Source organism: Cannabis sativa, chromosome 4 (assembly GCF_029168945.1).
Source record: "Cannabis sativa cultivar Pink pepper isolate KNU-18-1 chromosome 4, ASM2916894v1, whole genome shotgun sequence".
In the NCBI taxonomy this organism is placed as follows: domain Eukaryota; kingdom Viridiplantae; phylum Streptophyta; class Magnoliopsida; order Rosales; family Cannabaceae; genus Cannabis; species Cannabis sativa.
Genome location: NC_083604.1, coordinates 67,031,061 through 67,054,100, shown reverse-complemented (window position 1 = coordinate 67,054,100; position 23,040 = coordinate 67,031,061). Strand labels below are relative to the sequence as shown.

Here is a 23,040-nt window from a genome sequence, read left to right as displayed (position 1 = left end):
ATTCCTTTACATTACCTTTGCTTGTTGGACAAATTTATGCATAAAATATAAGAAAATTTTAGGATGCAATCCTAAAAATAAGTGTATGGGTGTACCTTTTTGTGTTGTATATGTGTCTAAATAGTTACACTTCTTTATAAAACTTTTGAAAAATTTAAATTAGGATTTTTGCTCTTTGAATTTTGACATGTCTCAAATTATGTTCCCCGAACTTTTAAAATCGTTAAAAATGCCCTCTGAACTATTGAGATTGTTAGATTTAAGGACTTTTGTCAAATTTTGGTAAAAAAATCTAACATGGACATGATTTAGTACATGTAAAAGTTTGAGGGGCATGAATTGGTAGATATCAAAGTCTGAGGAGCATGATTTAGTACATAAACAGTCACTAAAATAGTAAAATTGAATAAAATTAGACAAAAATCCTTAAATCTAACAATCTCAATAGTTTAGAGGGAATTTTTAACTGCCAGAAAAGTTCAGAAAGTATGATTTAGTACATGTTAAAGTTTAGGGGGAAAAAAAAATCCTAATTAGCCTAATAAAAATTAGGGAATTCTACACAAAAATTCTTATAGCAATTATAGAAGCAACCTAAATTGCAACCAAACTCTGTATAACTACTCACATTGAAACCACCAGAGTAACCCAAACCGTAAATTTAAAAATAAAATAAAATAAAAGCATATAAAATAATTTCCCTAAAAATTATTGGAACAAACCCTTGTAATTGTATCTAACCCCACTTCAAAAGAATTATATTTAAAAACTTCAATATTTTTTTAACTTCATAATTATACACAAAATGTAAATAAGTGCCCACAAATATTTTTTTAATAATTGAATTCCCTCAAAATTATATAAATTTAGTAAAAATGGTTATGAATTTATTTAAAGTAGGCACAAGTATATTTATTATAAGGCCAATTAGATTTCGGTCCCTGAACTTTGACATGTACCAAATCATGTCCCTTAAACTTTTAAAGTCGTTAAAAATGCCCATGAACTATTGAGATTGTTGGATTTAATGATTTTTATCTAATTTCATTCAATTTTACTATTTCAGTGATTGTTTATGTACTAAATCATGCTCCCCAGACTTTGATATCTACGAAATTAGGTCTCTCGAACTTTGACATGTACTAAATTATGACCCCTGAACTTTTATACATGTCAGACTTTTTTACTAAAATTAGAAAAAAAAAAAAAAGTCCTTAAATCTAACAATCTCAATAGTTTAAGAGATATTTTTAACGACCTTAAAATTCAGAGGGCAAAAATCCTAATTAATCTTATTATAATCAAGCTCCTTTATGTACAACAAAAATCTTACATCGTCGGTTCTATTAGGATGTCAAAACTATAAAAGAAGTACATCGATATACCTAAAACAATTTTTTGATTGTGATTTTGTTACGGCTAGAACTTATTTTGACTATGGATAGTTAGGTCGAAATTTTTAAAATGAAATTCATATAATTTTACTGCAAGCCCCTCAGGGCAGTACTAAGTAATGGAGTAGCCACCGAAGTGGCTTGTTAGATAACTTTAAGCTTAAGTTAGATATAACATATTTAATCATGGATTAATTTGACATAACATCCTCACAGTCAAGTTTCTCCAATTGGATTACCATTCCGAAATTGGATAGCAGTAGAGCTTTATTGACCTTCGGTTGCGCCTTTTGCTCGAGCTCACCGCAAGTACACCAATACCCACTCTATTGGACAAAATAAGACCTGAATTGACATCTACAAGACAATGATGCTCTAAGTAAATATGACTCAAATGTATCTTAAAATAATTATTAGGGACCTCTCTCTATTTTCCTTTGGATTATAGGTGAGTTGGTAATGTGTCATTCAATCAAGTGATGCTGACCTTAGATTCAAATTGTCACAACAAACATTATTCGGTTTATATGTTACCTCAAATATGTGTCCTACACATACAAACCAACCCATTCTAAAATAACAGTATTAAGCTTCTATATGGCTTTCAATGAGTGACGATATATAATTAATAATTATATATATTTAATTTAATAACACAAAATTAATTGAAAATCTCAGTCCCATAGTTCCGTTCTGTCCCACCTTGATTTTTTCCCCATTAGACACACAAAAAAGTCCAACATTGGGCTGTCCTTGTCTCAAAAACAAAGGGAAAAATGTTAAAAAGCTTCAACAGAGACTAGTTTGAAAAGTTCTTCTATTAAACAACTTTCTCCTTTTAATTTTTATTAATTTTCTTTCTTACAAACTAATAACTCTATTGCCTTATTGTCTATTTATTTGTAATATAGTTTTATTTTAGAAAACAAATAGTATATTCCTCTCAAAATACCTCTATAATTATGTAACTTTCTAAGTTATTTCTTGCAAAACCCAAAACCAGTTTGATTAGACATTAATTATAAGATTAATGGATAATAGTGGAACAGAGAAAGTGTATGTGGCTCTTGGGAATGATTTAGAAGATGGGTTTAAGACCTTGGAGTGGACTCTCAAGAAGTGGAAATCTCAACCAATCTCCATTATCATTCTCCATCTTACTTTCAGTGTCTCCAAGGACTATGTTTACACCCCATGTAAGTTTTCATAATCAAAACACCTAATTTTTCTTTCTTTGATCAAATTACTTTAATTGGGTATTTTGCTTATTTATCTATTTATTCATTTTTAGTTGGGAAACTCCCTGCAAGTGCTGTTAGTGATAAGAAATTGGATGTTCTTAGACAATATGAGAAAGAAAAGATTGACAAGTTACTCCCTAAATACACATCTTTCTGTGGCCAGGTTTGTTTTTTCAACCCTTTTTTTTTTCTTACAAAACAAATAAATTTTAAGCTCTAATGAGTGTAAATCTGTGTATTCTCCAGGTGAAGACCGAACTACTTAAAGTGGAGAAATGCGATGAGCCAATTCACAAGATCACCATGGACTTGATTTCAAGACTCAAAATTACCAATTTGGTTATGGGTTTTTCATTCTTAAAGTCCTCACCATGGTAATTAATTTAACTAACATGTAATTCTAATACTAAAAAATTACAGGGCATGTTCTCTTCTCTCAATATTAATCTTTTTTTTTCTTCTATCTATTAGGAAAATCAAGAATGCAATTAGTGGATCGTTTTACGTTCACAAGAACAAGCCTGATTTTTGTGAGCTATTCATAATATGTGGAGGAAAATTACTTTCCATCAAGGGAGAAAATAAGAGAGGAATAATGGAAGATGATCAAGGTGTAATGGTAGCAAAATTTAGAGAAAAGGGTAGTTTTAAAGATTGGTTAGGAAAGATTTTCATTCCACCCCAACCAAATTCTCTACAGAAAAACCCTCGTCGTTTGTTGTCTTCTTTATCAATTAATCTAGACTCCCCAAGTTCACAAACCCAATGGGAAAATTGTGTTGAGGAAATTGAAGAATATTATCAACATTTATTGTCATTAAATTTGGATCATGAAGCAAAAGATGAAGAAGATGTTGACCAAGAGAATGAAAATTTTGATCTACAAAGTTTAGTGATGGAGTTGGGCACGGCGGGACGTGCGGCTATTGATTTGGTAAGGATTAAATTATTAAAGATATATATATCTAATGTTTTGTCGTGAGTTGTAAATAATTTTGCTTCTTATTTATATATATTTTTTATAGTTAATTTAATCTATTGATTAAGACATGTTTTTTGAGAAAATCATTTTATTTTATTTGGTTTAAATTGTTTGTTGGTTATCCTCCTTTTTGACCTTGGGAGATAATTTTGAATGTTTGATAGTGATGTGGATAAAAGCTTTGAGGGGGATTTGTTTGGTTCTTCCTACAAGTACTAAACAGTGCATAGTGATACCATGAATTGTATAGGCTATTTGCACTAGAATTAATTAGTGTTCCTGCCCTCAATAGCCAACTTTTTTTTTTCTATTATACAAAATACATCATCAAAACTGTTTTATATCAAATTTTTATTTTCCAAAATATATCATCTTTTCTATTTCTAATTCTATAATATATTTTTTTATTCATTTTAAATATAAAATAATATAGATAAAAAATATATATAAAAAAAATGAGAGTGATGTATTATTAAAAAAAAAAAAATTGCAACATAAATATTTAAGTTCAATTCTCAATTGTAAATAAATACTTAAGTTTAATTTTTGGCGGTAATAAAATTTAAATTATATTTTTGGAACTAGATACATGCCGTTAAGTGTAAAATCATTATCCACATGTCATTTTTTATTAGTATATTTAAATTATTTTTTAAAAAAACAAAATTCATGACTTGACTAGATTATCACGTAGCAATATACTTAACACTTAACAGGTAGATACATATAAAAATTTATAACTTAGTATTATTACTATCGAAAATTAAATTTTAGTATTTATTTATAATTGAGAATTAAACTGGAGTATTTATACCGCAAATTAGTCTGTTTACAGAATGAATAAAGTAGAGAAGAGACTAGAACAAATGAAATAGAGCATTTTAACTACATTTTGAAAGTAGACCTACTTTGTCACTGCTACTAGGCAATTTTTTTTTTTTTAATTATTATTGTTATTACTGGATTACTTATAAAAAAGTGCACATCAACCAAACCAAAAAGCAGAAGTTATTTCACTCTTTTGTATATGTTAATTTATACCTATAACTTATAAATAAAATACATGTGTATTGATTACTTTGATCAGAGTAATGCAGAAAAAATTCAGTGTCTGAAAACAAAACTGAAAGAAGCCAAAAACACAGTCCAAAACAAGAGAATAGAAGCAATGGGCAATGCAGAAAGGCGTTCAAAAGCAGAAAGAGCTATTTTTTTATGCAATCGCCGGGTACTTACTTATATCCCTAAGCTTCATAATATATTAACCTCTATTTTCAGCACCACATATTGATTTTATTTGTATATATATAATTATTAGAGTGATGAACTCCAAACAAAAATCAAAGAAGAGGTAAAGAAGCGAACAGAGTTAAAGAAAGTGTTAGAAGATGAAGAGGAACACCTCCACGCAACCATGGCCGAGGTAGAAGAAACCAAGAAGAGGCTAAAATCACTCACTCAGCTCAACAACGAGCTCTCCAACAAGCTTCACGCATCCACATTGGCCAAATCTCAATCAGAGGCTCAGCTACACAACGCTGTCAACTTACGATCAAAGATGGTTAGGGAAATTGAGGAGCTAAGGCAACAGAGAGATGTTCTCCAGCGTCGGATTGAGTTTTGCAAAGAGAAAGATGCCATCCAAATGGTGGCCAGGTTCGGTCAACCTAGTGGCGGTTGCAAGGACTTCACGGCGGATCAGATCAGAATGGCTACTAATGGCTTCTCGGAGAGAATGAGGTTGAAGCCTGGCGGTGACTGGACTGGGGTCTATCGCGGCCGCATTGGTCATTCCTTGGTTGCCATCAAAAGGCTTGACTCTGTTAATGGAATGTCTCAAGAAGATTTTCAATCTAAGGTAATAAGGGTTTTTGGTTTTCATATTATAACAGTCAAAACTATTTGAGATGCTAAATTACTCTTTAAGAAAAATTCAACAATTCATATTAGTGAGATTTTAATTTTAACATAGGGAATTATGATTGACACAGGTGTTGCTGTTGAGCCAAATCAGGCACCCAAATCTGGTGCCCATGGTTGGCTATTGCTCTGAGTTAAAATGCATAGTATTTGAATACATGCACAATGGTAGCTTAAGGGATATATTCTTAAGAGACATATTGTACTCTCGCAAAGGGTCAGCCAAAAAACGGATCCGGACCCTCCGTTGGTATGACCGTATCCGAATTGCGGCGGAGATTTGTTCAGGCTTGGGTTTCCTCCACATGGCCAAACCCAAGCCCATTGTTCACGGTCAACTGAGATTGGCCAATATTCTCCTTGACCGCAATCTAAATGCCAAGATAACTGGGTTTGGGCTTTCTAAGAGTGGTGATGAGCAATGGATTAGATCAGACATTAGGGCCTTTGGAGTTTTACTGATGCACCTTTTGACTGGGAGAAATTGGGCTGGGCTTGTTGAGGCCATGACTATGGATAGAGCAGGTTTGATCCGGGATTTGGATGAAATGGCCGGGCAGTGGCCCATGGACCTAGCCGAGAGACTAGCAGGCCTCACGTTGAAATGTTTGTCCAGAAACCGTGGGCCCAATATGGATTTGAAATTGGCTACTGTTATGGAAGAGCTCAACGACTTGAGAGAAAAAGCTGGGGATCTAGTGTCAAGTGGACAATTTAACTTGGCTACTCGTAATGGATCTGACGTGGCAATCAATAGAGCCCTAGATGGAGAAGACCCCATGGAAGTGCCAAGTTTTTTCCTATGTCCAATATTTCAGGTATGCTTTTTTTTCATTTATTTAAATATTTAAACCAAGGAAAGAAAAAGTTAGTGATAAGTTTTGGGGGTATTTGAATGCAGGATGTAATGAAAAACCCACATGTAGCTGTGGATGGATTTTCATATGAGCTAGAAGCCATAGAGGAATGGCTTAGAATGGGGAATGATACGTCTCCCATGACAAATTTAAGGCTCAAAAATACTTTTCTTACCCCTAATCACACCCTCCGTACACTTATACAAGATTGGCATAACAAAAGATCCATTCCACCTCCCTAACATTGTGTATTGCTTTTAGATTTTCATGTATTGAGAGAGAGAGAGAGAGAGAGAGAGAGAGAGAGAGAGAGAGAGAGAGAGAGAGAGAGAGAGAGAGAGAGAGAGAGAGAGAGAGACTTTAGGTGTTGAATGCGATGTCCAACTTAGTTAACCTTGATGTTTAGGTGTTTTAAAGATGGAGAATACACCAAGCATCTTGCTTTAGATCAATTTGTTTATCATTATGAAGATGTTAAGAAAAAGTTAGCTAAGAACTAGCTCCACGTGGTTTGAATATGATGTTGTGAACCTCATATATTCCATGTAAAGTTCAACTCTAATAATTCCAACTTCTTTGTAAGTAAAGTAAATGGTAGGCTTGTACATTAATGAAAAAGAGTGAAAAAGATTAGTAACAAATAGACAGACAAGTAGCCTTTCTCAAAGAATATATTAAATTTTAACTATAGTACAGTCCGGGATATTAATAATGTTTGGTTTTTGAATGGAACAAATTTCACAAACCTGGTAGTAGCCAGAAATTTTCGTTATCGTGTAAGAAGAAGCTATTTATGTATATCAACAGCAACTATTCCCTATATATATATAAATCTTGAAGCTCCAGTGTCCTTCCAATTCAGCTGTGTACTGAGAACCTCTTCACAGATAAGATGACTTTTCAGAATATTGTTAATAAGATTCAAGAGGAAATATTAAAAACTGTCACACCCCCAAGCATTTTGGCAAACAAAAACACCGGCCGACTTTCCCTGGCAGAGAATAATCTGCAAGCAAAGACGGATCACTTCTGATATCTTCTGAGTGTGACCATATATACACCCCTCGTTCTTGCCGGCTTCCTGGAACAGTATTGTCCAGTACTAAAGCAACCAAGAGTGTAACCACCATGTTCAGTGACAAAAGTGCATTTATAGCAAAATCAATCTAGGTAACACAGAACAAAGCAAGGATCAGCAAGTCTACAATATACAAATTATAAGCAAGGCATAATAGAAGATTAGCTTAATGAAAAGATGGCTTACTTGTTCATTACCAGAATGAACTGGCCCATTCGATGCTGCAGAGTAAGGAATGAAATAACTGGGCAGAATTAAGCTGGATTCAGGTTGATATTGCTGAAAATAAGCGGGGATAGACAAGCCAAGGAATAAGGAAACACCAACTATTGTTATGTTTCTAAAACTTGCTGTTTGGCTATATTGCAAAGTCGATAGACCCAAGGCCACAGTAAGGCCCCACATGAAGCAGAGTGTAGCAGCAGCTAAAGCAAGTGGTATAGAAGCAAGAATGGCACCAACTTTTCCTATGAAGCAATTAAAAAGAAGAAGCTAACTCATCAATATGATAGAACATTCAATTTAAACGCTTCGAAATCAAATGGAAAGATACATGTCTATAGATTCACATTTTAAACATAAACGATGCATGCTCATGCCATATACAATACTTGGTACTACAATGTTTTTTTTTTTGGGTAACATGTTGAGTGGTTTACCTATAAATGAGAAAATGATAAGAAAAAGTGCTCCAATCTCCACAGCCCTTCTATTAGCCACCTCTGTGACTCCAACAGTATGCACATTTTCTGTTAAGGTTGTGGACCCAGTTCCAGAGCCCCAAAGTCCAGCTAAAATACTGCAGAAACCCTCCAATGCAATCCCTCTGCTAACAATTCCTGGTGTTGGAGGCTTCAAATTGAGTAAAATAGATGTTGTGTGGTATGTTCCAACCTGAGGTTAGTTTTTCAACCACTTGCATTAGTGTCAAATATTAATGCCATCCATCTAGTCATCTTCTTCACCAAAAGATATAACACAACTTTTTTAGAAAGTGAAATAATCAAATAACTTGTTTCTGGCTACATTTGAATTTGATTTATAAGTAACTGACCGAATCCACTGATGCAACAAGTGATGTTATGACCATGATAATTGAGGTCCTCAAATGGAAGATGGGCATGCCCCACTGAAGAGGATAGGGAATCCTAACCCAAGCTGCCGTTCTCCATGCATTGGAAGCATCTGTCCTACAATGCTGCATGGTATATGCATGTTTTCGACATCCATCGTTTAGTATGTTTGAACTCGGTATGTTGGAGCTGCAGCCTTTATAATCATATGCACCACCAGCCGTCAAAAATAATGCGTATGTCCATACGATAATTACACTTAAGGGAACCTGAAAAAGCAACAAGATCAATCAGAATCTGACATAATAATCGTACCGGCAAACTGAAACCAAACACATTTCTAGTACCACTGTCAGCTACAGAACTATTACCCATTAAGAAACCTATAATAATTTTGCCAAAATGTTTGAGTTATAAAAGTCAAAATGTTGAAAAAAAAGTCAATACCGCGTAAATTCGAAATACACCACTCCCAAAGATGGATACTCCACGAAGATACTTCAAAGCAAAAATTACGAAAACAACCGTTAGTGCTACATACATCAACCAGATTTTTAAAAATTATTAAAAACATAATAATAAATAAAATTAAAAAAAAAAAAAAAAACTGCGAATCTTAAAAAAGTACTATGGAATCAAATCTCTAAAATCACAATTCACCTCACTTAGTTTTCTAAAACCACTCACCAGGGTAAATATAAGAACCAACAGTATCAGTGGAACACTAATTTCCACACAGCTACCAGCTTGCGGAAAACCATAACTAAAAAATGCTAAACCTACTGCAGCAACAGTTGGTGCAACCACTATAGGGTTTATCAATCTGCAAGAAATCATATGGAAGAAAAACCAATATATTAGCAACCATGCCTATATATGCAAAAAAAACCTTTGAGAGCAATCAGATTCAAAAACCAATTAATTCTTAATTACTATTCTCTTTCAATCATATAAAATTCTAATAGGTAATACTTTCACTTACCTCAATACAAGAGACATTAAACCAGTAAATCCCAGGAGGCTTTGAAATATTGATCCAATGATTATAGCCCCTTGGAGTTCTCTCATGATATGTCGAAATTTCTGCAGTCAAATTACCACTGATAAATGTTGAGCAATGGTAAAACTTCAACAAATTCTAAAAAGTGATTCATGGAGCAGAACACAAGTAATTCTGATAGATTAATGTGAAAAAGAGATTCGTGGGATACAATATTTTTCTTTTTTTGATTTGAAATTGGACTAAGGAACAGGAAACTATAGCATTTGCTATGGAGGTACTTGGGAGGAACTCGAACCTCAAATCTTGAGGGAGCAAACCACAAGAAAATTTTAGAAATTCCTGCATATTTCAACATTCCTCAGACCTTATGCAGGAAATTATACATGAAATACAATATGAATAGGAATGACTCTAAGATGTAATTCGACCAAAAAAATATCTCGTGCTTGGAGTATGCGTTACAACCCTGCAGAAAAGGTTATCAAATTCCTAGAATTTTGACAGGCCTACAGAAATAGTAGGCAGCTAATAGATCTTTTATATTGTCTGAATTAACATTGATAATTGAAATAAACTTACATGGTCTGTAAGATTTCTATATTCCTGAGCATTTATAATAACCAATGCTGGTGCCAAATATACAAATGAGCTTCCCTGAACTAGTGGGAGTCTTGTGCCAAAGTATGAGTGCAGTATTGTTGTAACTCCAGAAACCAGAATCATCGTTGAAATCACTGTGGCAGTATCTTTCTGTCATCATTATGAACTGAGACAAGTTAAAATTTCAACAACAACAAAAGACTTGAACTTCCTTCTTACATTGCATCAGACACCAAATACTACAGACAAGATACTTACATCTGTGCCACCCATAGCTGGAACAATAATCAAAGGAATGAATATAAGAGAGCCAGCCAATGATAAATAGTGCTGCAGGCCGTAACAAATTAGAGGTACTGCAATGAAAAACAAGCATTCAAGATGATGTAAGAATGAGGCACTGATTTGTTATAGTTTACTTGAACAAAATTTTAGAGTGCCATTCCATGTTTTCAATATATAAAATTCATGGAGCTTTTAACCAACATAAATTGTTTGTTTGCTCAACTGTCTTCAAATTAGCATTTACAAAGAAAATTTGAAAAGTACATAAATAATGCCAAAGACTCATTTTCACAAAAGGGTCTCGAAATGGAAAAATATGGTGAGCTTAATATACTAAGCAAATAAGGCATACCAAGACACAAGTCATGCAAACAAAAAAAGTGAATAACATGCTAAAGTTTACAAGGTTGAGTGTTACTTTTGCTTGTGAGTCTTTAAATTTCGTAAATACAACTAAGATTACTAAATGCTAACTAAACTTCGTTACACCTAAGTGGGATATGGATCAAATTTAATTGATCGAGTTTCAGTATGTAAGATCATTACATTTTGCTAACTTGTTACCTCTTACCAGTTCCATTTAGTAGCTTACACGTGTTCTTTTTCCCCACTAAATAGAAACCCCTGACATTTTTCCCTCATTTTACTTGGCTTCGAAAAAATCATATTAGTTCCTAATTCTTTCAATGCTGACTAATTTTCGACTTATAATCTTATGAAAAAAAATAATTAATTTAGACATAGGTATAGTGGTCTAACCAAACCCCGGATTGTCTCTAAGGCCACACTTGATTCCTGTTGGCCTGCCCCATCCTCCATGATCAAACTCTTCACCATCTGGAATTGAATTCATTTCTACATCCACTTCAGCTTTGCCTTCATCTCTCTTTGGCTCCTCTGCTTGATTAACTGCTGCAACTCCAACTCCATTCCTATTCCCATCTCCATTTCCATTGCCAACTCTATTGACATTCCTATCTGCAATATCATTCCCTTTCCAATTGCCATTGCCATTGTCACTTCCATTCAAATCAACTCTCCTCCCATTATCTCTACCAACGGGTTCATCCCTAATCCTTCTCCTCTGATTCTCATCTCTCAACCCCCAAACCCCATCATTCTCATTCCTCCTTACTCCATTCCCATTCCCATTCCCAGAAGCTGGCTCAATCTCAGCCCCTACATTAGGCCTAGTACGGCCCAAAATGGGGTCGATCTCGATTTTGGGAGACGACTCATCTGCTCTATGACCATGACCCTTCTCCAAATCAAACCCACCCGAGCTTTCATTCCTCTCAGTGGCACTGGTCTCGGTTGAGTAATTAGAGACAAACCCAGTTCGCTTCGCCCAAGATCTCAGCTCTCTAGGATTATAGTGGTCTGCTCTTGGCACAAAAGGGTCGACGTCAGGAAGCCTGGAGTCCTGTTTAGAGCCACGGCTACCCTTCTTCCCTTTCCCTCTCTCGGCCTTATCTTCAGAATCCAAGGATGACCTTTTATCCATTCGAATAAGCTCTTAAAAACTATAGCACAGACTGAACAAAAAGGGAAAGATTTTAACTTTCCTCGCAGTGGGGGAAAGGTCTAATTCATTAAAGAAAAAACATAAGATCAGTCAAAAAATGGTGGAGGGATTAGAAGCAAAGCAAGAAATAGTGAACGTAGTTTAGTAAAGGTGTGAAGAGGGCCGGAGCCTCAAAATGGTGACTGCTACTGCTACTGCTACTGCTACAAGATGGTGAGAGAGAGAGAGAGAGAGAGAGACTGAACTATGAAGAGTGTCTTTTCTCTATAGCAAAATAATTACCATTTTCCGCTCGTCAGTCGCCATCCACTTGCAATTACTGAAATTTCACTCTTAATCGGCCGTTGAGTTTCAAATGAGAGAGTTTAGAGGGACATTTCGGTAATTGCAATCGACTTGCAACTGCTCCTAATACCGGCAGTTTTATTTGCATCCGACAAAACAAAAAAATCTAAAAAATTAATTATTGAGCCACTTAATTTTTGAATTAAAAAGATTGAAACTTCTAACAATTAAAATAAAATAAATAAATAAAATCTCGATAGAATCAAAATACAATAAATATTTGTATTGATTATGAATATTGAATGTGTGAAAGAATACAATAATTGATACAACATATATACTTACCAAAAATATAACACAATCAATTATTAATACCTTGTATACAAAAAAATGAAATAAAAGATTGTTCAAATATTATTTTCAGAAAAACATGATAAAATATATAAATAAATGGTATTAATATAGTCAGATTAAAGATAAATGTAATATAAATTTCCCTTTTTTATATTCTTAGATCTAAAATTCGACTCCTCTCTTTTTCATAAGTGAAACTGTAAAAGCAACTTTCCCTTAAGCTTAGGTCAAACTATTCAACTGGTAGTCTAGTACTATATGAACTGCTTCCCTACTTTTCACATTTCTGACCAAATTTCTTTAGTAAATAATTTTATTAAATAAAGCTAATTAATCGAGTCCTCTAGTTACATTAAATAATAATGTCTATTAAAAATATTATTAAATTCCAAAGAAATCCTCATACAAGATTGAGGACTTATTATACTAAATAAATTAGGGTATTATTGGTATTAAAAATATAAAATCCAAAATTTTGACTGTAGAATGTGGATACCTTTTCCTTCTTAGAGCGCTCCCATCAGTGTCTTTATTTCATTCTTTAAAATATATCACTAAAACAACATTTTTTTTATTTTACCTCAAATTTTTATATTATACTATATATCAGTTTCTCTATTTTATTCTTTACTTCATTTAAATATTATATTTTAACATATTTTTAATATTAAACAATAAAAAGAAATAATAAAAAATTAAAAATAAACAAACAGACACCCAATTAAAGAGAGAAATTAAAAAAAAAAATAATAATATAAAAATGATTTAAAGAAGCTCTTAACCTTCGCTACATGTAGCGAAGGAATAGAGCTTATGTATAATAGCTCGCAATATAAAGCATCTGTTGGAGTAGGATTTTGAGACCAATTCTTCATATTTGTAAATTTTCTTTATTTTAAAGCACAGTTAATTAGAGAATCCACAAAGCTAGAAAGGAGCCCAAAACTTTGCGAAAGGAGCTTGCTCAAACATTTAGCAAAGTTACTTTATTAAATATTTATTCTTTGTGTTTTATGAGATTACAGGGAACTCCTAATTAATTTGACATGCAAATACTAATTAGGACAGATTTTCTTGTATATATTTAATAGAAATAAGAAAATAATTTACTTATAATCTTCACCCCTAGCAGTTTGCATAATGATAATAATTGCCCTAACTTCTTTTAACTCACATAAAGTCTATATTTAGTAAGAAGAAATGAGAGTAGGATGAAAGGAAGGAAAAGAAAAAAAAAGAGAATATGAAGGAAGAAGAGGAAAGTAGCTCTCCATTATATTAATGGGAATTAGAAATAGAAATAAAGGATGAAATGTTAAATTAATTATTAAAATTACACTGTCCTACTTCTCCCTAATATAATTATTATTTTTTTAAGGATAAATATGATCTTATTTATTTTTGTCTTTTTCTTATCCCTCCACCTCTCCTTTTCTTTCATTTTTCCCTTTTCACCTATCCCTCCACCCCTTTCCTTCCACTCTTCTTTCCTCCCTGACAAACAAAAGGTTGTGTTTGAATACAAGGCATTTTTAATCTCAAATAATTATCAGAAAGTTGAAACTTTTTAGAATAAGTAGACAGGAAGGAAAAGAAGAGATGTATGTACTTAATATGATATATTCAATTTGATAGTCATTAAGAATGTATGTACATATATGAACTTTTGGAATGATTTGGAGTTCTCCAATATTTTGAAGCAAATAAAATCTAATATTCATGACCGGTGATGATTAACAAAAGGTGGGGAAATTTTATATTTGAAGCCCCTCAGAACATTAAGTGGCACTTCATTGAGCTCTCTCTTTCATTGTTGCTGTAAATTTACAACATTCAATATGTTTTCCGGCTCCGGTTATGAATCATTCCTGCCAAACACACACAAAAAAAAAAGCCCAGTTTCAGAATTCCTTTACAATGTCTAGGAAATTTCTGAATCAACATTTCATAATGCAGCATCACTTAAACGCTCAACAAATTCTGTTTTGTCAAATGCAAGTGGATCCATTTCCTCTCATATACATACTAACTAAGTTGTCTATAACAATAAGCAAAGTTTAACAAACTAAGCAATACCTGGTCATAACAAGGAAAAGGTCATGCTGAACTATTTGAACAAAGCCAATGTCATAAATTTATTTAGCTGGTGTATATACCCCACATTAGTCATAGTTTTTGTAAACTAGCTCCTTGCCTAACCAGAAAAGTGTAGCAACTCCTATACAGGCACTCAAGAGATAATCAAACCTCAAACCTTGCCGGAGCAAACCATAGGGCTAACTGTTTGAGCTACTCTATTGAATTTTATGAAAGAGCAAAATGCGTGTCAACTGATACAGGTAACCAAGTATCGTCCTCTTAAAAACTTTACAGTTAATATATTTTTCATGTGATGTAGCCAAAGAACAAATTTAAGAACTCAATGTGGATAGAAAGAACACCAAGAAATCACTCATTTACATGAAAATAGTATTAAGACTCTAAACCAATGAAATTAATAAAAGATTTAGAATTTTCATATAAAAGGTCTTTATAAGACTCACCTTCAAATATTTCCCTTATCTACATCAAGCTAAGTGCACGTAGTTCTCTTTTTGTGCCATTAATCATCTTAAAGCATAACCCCTACCGAATTTGGGTGATCCTGAATATTCATTCATGGCATACAAACACTAGCACAAGACGCTCAAGCAAATGAATGAATGATCACATATAAGACTCCCACTGCTTTATTTATCATTTTTGCAGCAGAATCCACTTAGATCATTTACCTTCAATGCTCTAATACATTTCAATTATGGTTCTCCTACTGCAACATAATAGAAACTCATCTAAAAGTATTCCTAAGTCCATGGCAACAAGATTGCGACTCACCTTAATTCTGGAAACATCTCTTAAAATTCAATAATTATTCTAGAAACACAATCCACTGTCCATCGCCTTCCATTATTCCTGCTGCTGAAGCCTACAGGTTTAATACTATGCATATCTAGGAAAAGTAATGCAATTACAGTACATAAACATTAAACATAAGTACCCAAATGAAAGTTTTCAACATCTTATCCCTTCAACACTAACCTTACAAAAATGCAAGTTTTTCAACATCTTATTCTTTCAAATGTAACCCTTCCTATTTTTATAGGAACCCAACTCCCCATTATCAGAAACCCACCAAGCTACACCATTGTTGATTTAGCCAATATAATTAAAACTTCCAAAATGCTCCTTCCCTACAAAGTAATCCACGGCTTTACACTGAATTAATACTCACTTTTTATTTATTTTATTTTATTTTTATCACTTTCATACCAAGGCTGGATTAATCCACATCTCAAAACCATTTCAGAAACCAATTTCCCCATAAAATTGCACACTTCTTGTCAAGAATATATGACTCCATGATCAATTCACAATAGAATAGAACTAAACCATATAAAATTATGTTCAAACCGAATCACCAAAGTAATATAATCAAATCAAGCACAACTTATGTCGAAAACCAAAAAAAAAAGACCCCTAGAGAGTGAATATAAATAAACAAATTAAAAAAATCAAAATGGCATTAGAAAAAGAAAATATATTTATGATGTGAACGAGGTTTAGTAAGGAAATCACCGAGGAGAGAAATGCAATTTCAAGAATGCGGCAATGGCGGAGAGAATAAGCGAACGACGTCATCTTGTTGCTCTCGGAAGCGTCGCTTGAGGTAGGTCTCAAGGATCTCCATGACGGAGACGAAGCGCTTCATCTCGTTAAGGCAGCGACTCAGCTCGGCCTCTCGAGCCCTGGCCCTTGCCAGGCGCGCCTCGGTCTCGGCAAGACGATCCCGTAGATTCTGGACGACGAGGGCGTTATCGGTGGGCGATCGAAGGGTCCGAGAAGGGGTTAGGTTTTCGTCTCTGGAGAACGATCGCTGCTGACCGTAACACATGGCCAAATAAAATCCGAAGGACTTGTTTGTTTCTTTCTCTCTTTCCCTTTTCTTTTCCTTCTTCTACTTCTATTCTATGCTTCCAACTTCCCCACTATTATTATTTTTCTTCTCCTTTCACCGCTTCACTTGCTTCCTCTTCTGAACCAATCTCAACCGTTGGACCGTTGGATCCTCACAAGTGAAAAAAGAAGTAATCTCAACCGTTGGATTCCCCGCCTATGTAGTTACATTTCCAAACTTGTCTTTTTTTTTTTTTTTAGTGTAGCATAATGATTTTTACAATCATATATTATCTTAATAGTTTAAAGATCCTGGGTTCGAACTCATGACCTCTCCCTTTTTCTCATCCCCTCATCACTAAGCTAGCCTTAGTGGCTTAAACTTGTCTTTTCTTTACATTTATGTAATAATAATTGTGTAATTACTACGATAGGTATTACAAGGTATATTTAAATGTGAATTTTTATAATCATATTTAGCAAGACAATTGGTAATTACATATTGTCTAATATTTAATATTGTTGACTATTTTTTTAGTCAACAGCAATTAAATGACAATGAAAGTTTTTGATAATTAATAACAAAAAAAGGATAAACCACACAAAGTATTTATAGATGTTCGACCCTAACTTTAATAATAACCTACTCCCATTACTTGATATTTCTTGTAGATATATCAAGATCATAAGAACTCGGTTAAGTGAGTTTCTTGATATTCTTTTTGAAAGAATTATAGTAGTAGCTTTGTAGTGCAATAGCTGTTTGGAAAGTCAAGAATTCGATCCCCAAAACAGTGAATATGATCCACTATTTATAGGGTGTAAATAAATAATATTAATTACAAGATATTCAATAACTGCTATTTATTCCCTCAATATCTTAATTGTAGGGAACCATTATGACATATTCTTCATGTATCTAGAGATTGATTTTGTGGATTTTGAATACACTCGATCAAGCCTAACTGATCGGTAGGCCGACTAGGGTATTGCCCTGTGAATACTTAGCAACAAATTCTTGTCGAATCATGCTAGTTAGAAGCCACTGGTCAGATAAAATGATTAGTCGAGCAACATGATCACATGATATGGTTGAGAACTGGGATTAGGGTCATTACCCTAAAGTGAGCGGTTATATGGCCTAGGGTTATTACTCTAGTGATTAAATGATTTTGAATATCATGCCATGCTATATATGTTGAAACAAAAAATTATGTGTTCAAGGTATAATTAAGTTAGACTCGATAAATTAGTACCCTAAGTTTAGTAATAATGTGGTCTAGGGTTATTGCCCTAGAATATATGAGGATAAGAAAATATTAGTGTACTGTAATATATAATATTGCTAATCAAATGAAAGCATGAATTAGGATTATTTTCCTCCTCAATATGTATTATTTTGAGCATGCTATAATGTGTTGTATGAGTAATCGATCAGTATGCAAGTTAGGGTTGTTACCCTAAAACTTCATATATTAGAGTATATATTGAAGGTGTTGAATGTACGCATATATGTCAAGAGTTATGTGTATAAGACATAACTGGGTTACACTTGGTAAACATTATCAGGATCAACCACTGAAAGAACATAATGTATGGATTATGTATATATGAGTTATTGGAAATATTTTACCAGGATCTAGATTTACTACCAAGTATGTTTGATTAACATCCTAATATGAATTATAAAACAATGAAAATAAACACATAAGAGTTTAAGAAAACCTTACATTGGGTGTAGCGGAATATTATGACTCCTTCCATTCAGATCTCTAGCCCTTGATTCCTTTCTGTAGCAGAGCATTATCAAGATCTGAATCTGGATCTCTTTCTCTCCTTATTTGATGCTGATTTTCCATAGTTTTACATACTATGATTGAGGTACCACTTGATGTGTGTGGGCACTACTCTATCACTCAAGGGATTTCGAAAATATAGAAGAAAAGAGAGAGGAAAGTGGTGGCTCAGGAATTCACTCTGAAAATAATGAGATACAATTCTCTGTCAAACCTGAAGTCTTTACCTTTTATTTATAGAATACCACATAGGGTTAAGGTTGAATTACTTGGCATTTAAAAATGAAAAATAAAATGATAAAAGGGAAGCAAAGTGGCCGGCCATAGAAAAATGGAAACAAGCCTCTCACTTTTGCAACTTTCCTATTTTATCATTCCTAGTTTCTCATTCTCCAAAATTACCAATTTTCTCATTCAACCACATAAATGTCAAATCTAATTATTTAATAACTATAATTAATTATTAAATAATATATTGTCATTTATTTTATTTATTAATAAAAACTAATCAAAGTTTCCCAATTAATAAATATACCCTTTAAACTCTCTATTTACTGTTTTACCCTTGCTTAGTGAAAATTCATAAAGTAGACATAGTCTAACTTTTAGAATTATAATTGATTAATTAAAATCAATTAACTGAGTCTTACAAGCTGTATGGTCTCAACTAGTATGGGGACCATGGGTCTATATAACCGAGCTTCCAATAAGTCGAACCGAATTTACCAAGTAAATTCCGTAACTTATTAATTCCTTATTGAATCCACTCTTAGAACTTGGAATTGCACTCTCAGTCATATAGAACGCTCTATATGTTCCACGATATAGACACGTCATTAGTTATCCATTGTTATAATCCTAATGTGATCAACGATCCTCTATATATATGATCTACACTGTAAAGGGATTGAATTACCGTAACTGTTGGGTTTTATGCCCTAAATAAAACTATTTTAATATAATCAAATTTACTTATATAGATCAGAAATAACATTTAATGTTGCATGGTTCACATGATTTATTTCATGATTATATGTACATAATGTATAAATTCATCTGAAACCCTTTTGACATACTTGATCCTGTTTATTATGTTGTCAACACATTAGAAAGTAAACATGACTATGTGAATAAAGTTTCCTAGATTTATCAGACACAGGGTTTTACTGATATGATAATCTACAACAGAGTTTACTTGCATTTGGAGAAATGCTATGTTCTTTCCAGAGCATTGGTTAAAGTAAAGCTCAGGTTGGATGCATGGAGTATGCATCGGAAGGGACCGATATTAAACTTTGACTTAGATTTATTAAACTTACCGTAATATCTATTCAAGTCAATATCGCCTAGTTGATCCTAGATCAAATGATCTTAATCCTGTTATGATTAGGCTCGATCTCGAGAGGTTATTCGTGTTCTTTGATTTGTTAGTTAAGCCTACTTTTGGGTCAGGGTGATACGTACATTTTAGGAACACGGTAGTGCAATTGAGTGGGACCGCTAACATAAACATGGAATCTATAGCTTCTATCTGGCGAATAGTAAGTAAAGAATGATCTCCTTCGAGCTTGACCAAACGAAAATAAATGGTGGAGTACTCATTTCACATAAGCTGAAATATCATTTATACGGGGTTAAGTGTTTTAAGGTTAAAATACATTGTAGGGTGTAACGGTAATCTAATCCCTTTACAGTGTAGATCATTCATATAGAGGATCATTGATCAAATTAGGATTATAACAATGGATAACTAATGATGTGTCTATATGGTGGAACATATAGAGCATTCTATATACTGAGAGTGCAATTCTAAGTTCTATGCGTGGATTCAACGAAGAATTAATAAGTCAGTGAATTTAGGTTATAAATTCTTGATCTGCTTATTGGAAGCTCGGTTATATAGACCCATGGTCCCCCCACTAGTTGAGATAATATTGCTTGTAAGACTCATATAATTGGTTTTGATTAATCAATTATAATTCTCAAATTAGACTATGTCGATTTGTGAATTTTTTCACTAAGTAAGGGCGAAATTGTAAAGAAAGAGTTTTAGGGGCATATTTGTTAATTATGATACTTTGTATGGTTCAATTAATAAATATGATAAATGACAATATTATTTAATAATTATTTATAGTTATCAAATAGTTAGAATTGGCATTTAAATGGTTGAATTTGAAAATTGGCGTTTTTGAGAAAATAGAAATAAAATTTGTAAAAACTGCAAAATCCAAGTAAGGCCCATTACACTACATGGCCGGCCACTTGGGATGGTTTTTCAAACTGATATTTTCATTATTTTAATGCCAAATAATTCAAACCTAACCCTAGTGGATTGCTATAAATAGATAGTGAAGGCTTCAGGAAATTTACACTTAACTTTCACACTTTCATTCAGAAAAACCTGAGCCTCTCTCTCTCTACCTTGGCCGACCACTCCCTCTCTCTCTTCTTCCTTAAGATTTCGAAACACTTAGTGATTAGAGTAGTGCCCACACACAGCAAGTAATACCTCAATCATTTATTTCTACTAATAGTGAATAGAGACTATTGCTTAGAATAGTATTGATAGATTTCTAAACATAGTTGAAATTATAGTAAGTGTCAAGGTAAAATTATGGTGTTTTTACGAATTAGGATAATTACTCAATTAAAGCCCAATATGAAAGTCTATTAGAGTTTTATAGATTATTTAGTGGGTTTAATCTATTGTATGAAGTGCATTAAATAACATTATAATGGAATTAATGTCACAAAAATTCGTAGGTTTTGATAAATTCGCAGGATTAAAAACTGTTTTACTAAAATGATCATATCTAGAGTTTTAGAGCTCCGATTGAGGTGATTCCAGTGGCGTTGGAAAGATAATTCAAAGATCTATAAATTTAGTAGAAATAGTTATATCATAATTCGGAATTTTTCTAGGTGAAAACTGAGCCTAAAGTTACGAAATAAAGGGCTTACTTTTAAAATTTAAAAATTTAGATATTTGTTGATTTAATAATATTTTAGCATTTTATTATATATTATTATTTTTAGTTAACCTAAACCTATCAGAATACGATATCTCATAATCTTTTTATCAAACCCTAAACTATCATAGTTTTATTTTTCCTCTCCAAACCAATTAGTCAAATCCTCATTCTTCTTCATGTTTGCTCCTCTCAAACCTTCCACAATTCTTCTTATTTTCTACCTTCATTCTTAAAGTTTTGGATTTATAATCAAGGCTTGCGGGCTTGAGACATCGAATAGAAATATGTGAAGAGGTATGAAATATTTTCTTGCTCAATAATGCTAAATGTTATCTAGGGTTCGGATCTATTATATTTTTTCGTTTTCAGAAAAACAAGTTTCAGTAAAGTGATGATATCTCTCTTGATATTGATCCGTTTTTAGAGATTTTTATATCGTTGGAAAGCTTATTCGATTTCCCATAAGTTTTATGAAGAAACTTTTTGTTAATTCGAAGTCATACTATGTCAAAAAGTTAGTTTTATTCAATATCATGTGATTCGTTTCTTGAATCTTGTTCTTGCAAAACTGTTTTGGTAAAATTGTAATATCTCTTTGAATATAATTCCAATTTCAAAGATTTTGGTATCATTGGAAAGGGAATTTAATTTCCTAAAACTTTGATGAAGATGTTATCTTCTAGTTCTGAACCATTCAATGTCAAAAGTTTGTATTTTTGCTAAGTTGTGTAATTCGTTACTCCATATTCTTTCTCAGAAATAGTTTCAGTAAAACAATCATAACTCCCTCAGTTTTAATCCATTTTTAATGATCTTTATATCATTGGAAAGATAATGAAATTTTCTATAATTTTTATGAAGACAACTTTCACTGAATTAGTATATTTGTTGGTCAAAAATAGTGATCTTTCTGCTGTACTGTAAGAGTACGAATTTTAATGTTAGGGCCTTGAACCATGTGTTGTTATAGGTAGTAGTGACGAGATAACAAGTCTTAAGCAGTGGGATTTGAGGATCTTGTCCTCAACAAGAAAATTTATTGAGGTGCTTGGAGTAGCAAGAAGGTGTTCTTAACAACTGAGGTAAGAAGAGTGGACATCTGTGCACAGGGTGTATGTTGAAACATACAACTGTATTATGGGTTTGTATTTACATGTTTTATTCTATGGTAGATTGTTGTTTTATGCTAATGTTATTAGTGTGTGATAGTGATAAGGCTTTTGACTGTTTGTGTGAGGATAGCACTTATAGGATAGGTTTTCTGCTGCTGGTGTGAGCATAGCACTGCAGGATATATTTTTGGCTGCTTGTATGGGTTTACTTGCAGGTTATCCTTTCATGGGTGAGTACAACTTGTGAAAAGGGATTGCCCTATTGGATGCCGAGTGTGAGAACAGCACAAGGCAGGGCAAGTTACACTTCATGTCTGATCAACATGAGTGGGAGTAGATTATCGTATGTGAGGACAATGTGCGATAAGATACTATGTGTTATGTGTGTGAGTATAGCATGCGTTAAGATTACACTGTGATATGATGTTGTATTGTATGTAAGAATAATATGTGATATGACATGTTGTTATATGTATGCAAGTATGGTATGAATTGATTTGATGTTGTGATATTGTTATACTTATGACTATGTTATCTGGTTGGGGGGGTTATGTCCTACATAGCTCTTCTTACTGGGCGTTAGCTCACGGGTACTCTGTGTGCAGGTAAAGGCAAAACTATACAGTG

At 33.2% G+C, this 23,040-nt stretch overlaps 3 protein-coding genes across 4 annotated transcripts; 1 reads left to right on the top strand and 2 right to left on the bottom strand.

The window, feature by feature from the left end:
- Nucleotides 1-1,982: 1,982 nt before the first annotated feature.
- LOC115714965 (putative U-box domain-containing protein 50) lies at nt 1,983-6,878 on the top strand. Its single transcript, XM_030643731.2, has 8 exons — nt 1,983-2,590; nt 2,686-2,798; nt 2,882-3,009; nt 3,107-3,569; nt 4,705-4,845; nt 4,936-5,475; nt 5,609-6,355; nt 6,439-6,878. Exons 1-8 carry the CDS (start codon nt 2,425-2,427, stop codon nt 6,634-6,636), a joined length of 2,496 nt encoding a protein of 831 aa, XP_030499591.2. The 5' UTR covers nt 1,983-2,424; the 3' UTR covers nt 6,637-6,878.
- Nucleotides 6,879-7,024: 146 nt separating this feature from the next.
- LOC115714966 (nucleobase-ascorbate transporter 11) lies at nt 7,025-12,285 on the bottom strand. The gene is made up of 10 exons (XM_030643732.2): nt 11,193-12,285; nt 10,407-10,504; nt 10,128-10,298; nt 9,528-9,628; nt 9,233-9,368; nt 8,993-9,043; nt 8,527-8,814; nt 8,132-8,366; nt 7,659-7,939; nt 7,025-7,560 (listed from the first exon to the last, which is right to left on the bottom strand). The coding sequence occupies exons 1-10, from the start codon at nt 11,935-11,937 to the stop codon at nt 7,339-7,341; spliced, it is 2,328 nt and encodes a 775-aa protein (XP_030499592.2). The 5' UTR covers nt 11,938-12,285; the 3' UTR covers nt 7,025-7,338.
- Nucleotides 12,286-14,201: 1,916 nt separating this feature from the next.
- On the bottom strand, nt 14,202-16,766 carry LOC115714967 (protein SKIP34). Of its 2 annotated transcripts, none has more exons than XR_009687432.1 (2): nt 14,674-16,766; nt 14,202-14,465 (listed from the first exon to the last, which is right to left on the bottom strand). XR_009687432.1 is itself a non-coding variant. In XM_030643733.2 (2 exons), exon 1 carries the CDS (start codon nt 16,526-16,528, stop codon nt 16,232-16,234), a length of 297 nt encoding a protein of 98 aa, XP_030499593.1. In that variant the 5' UTR covers nt 16,529-16,766; the 3' UTR covers nt 14,202-14,465; nt 16,213-16,231. The 2 variants fall into 2 exon arrangements, 1 of the variants encoding a protein (XP_030499593.1); XM_030643733.2 differs by having other exon boundaries at nt 16,213-16,766.
- Between the last annotated feature and the right edge of the window lie 6,274 nt (nt 16,767-23,040).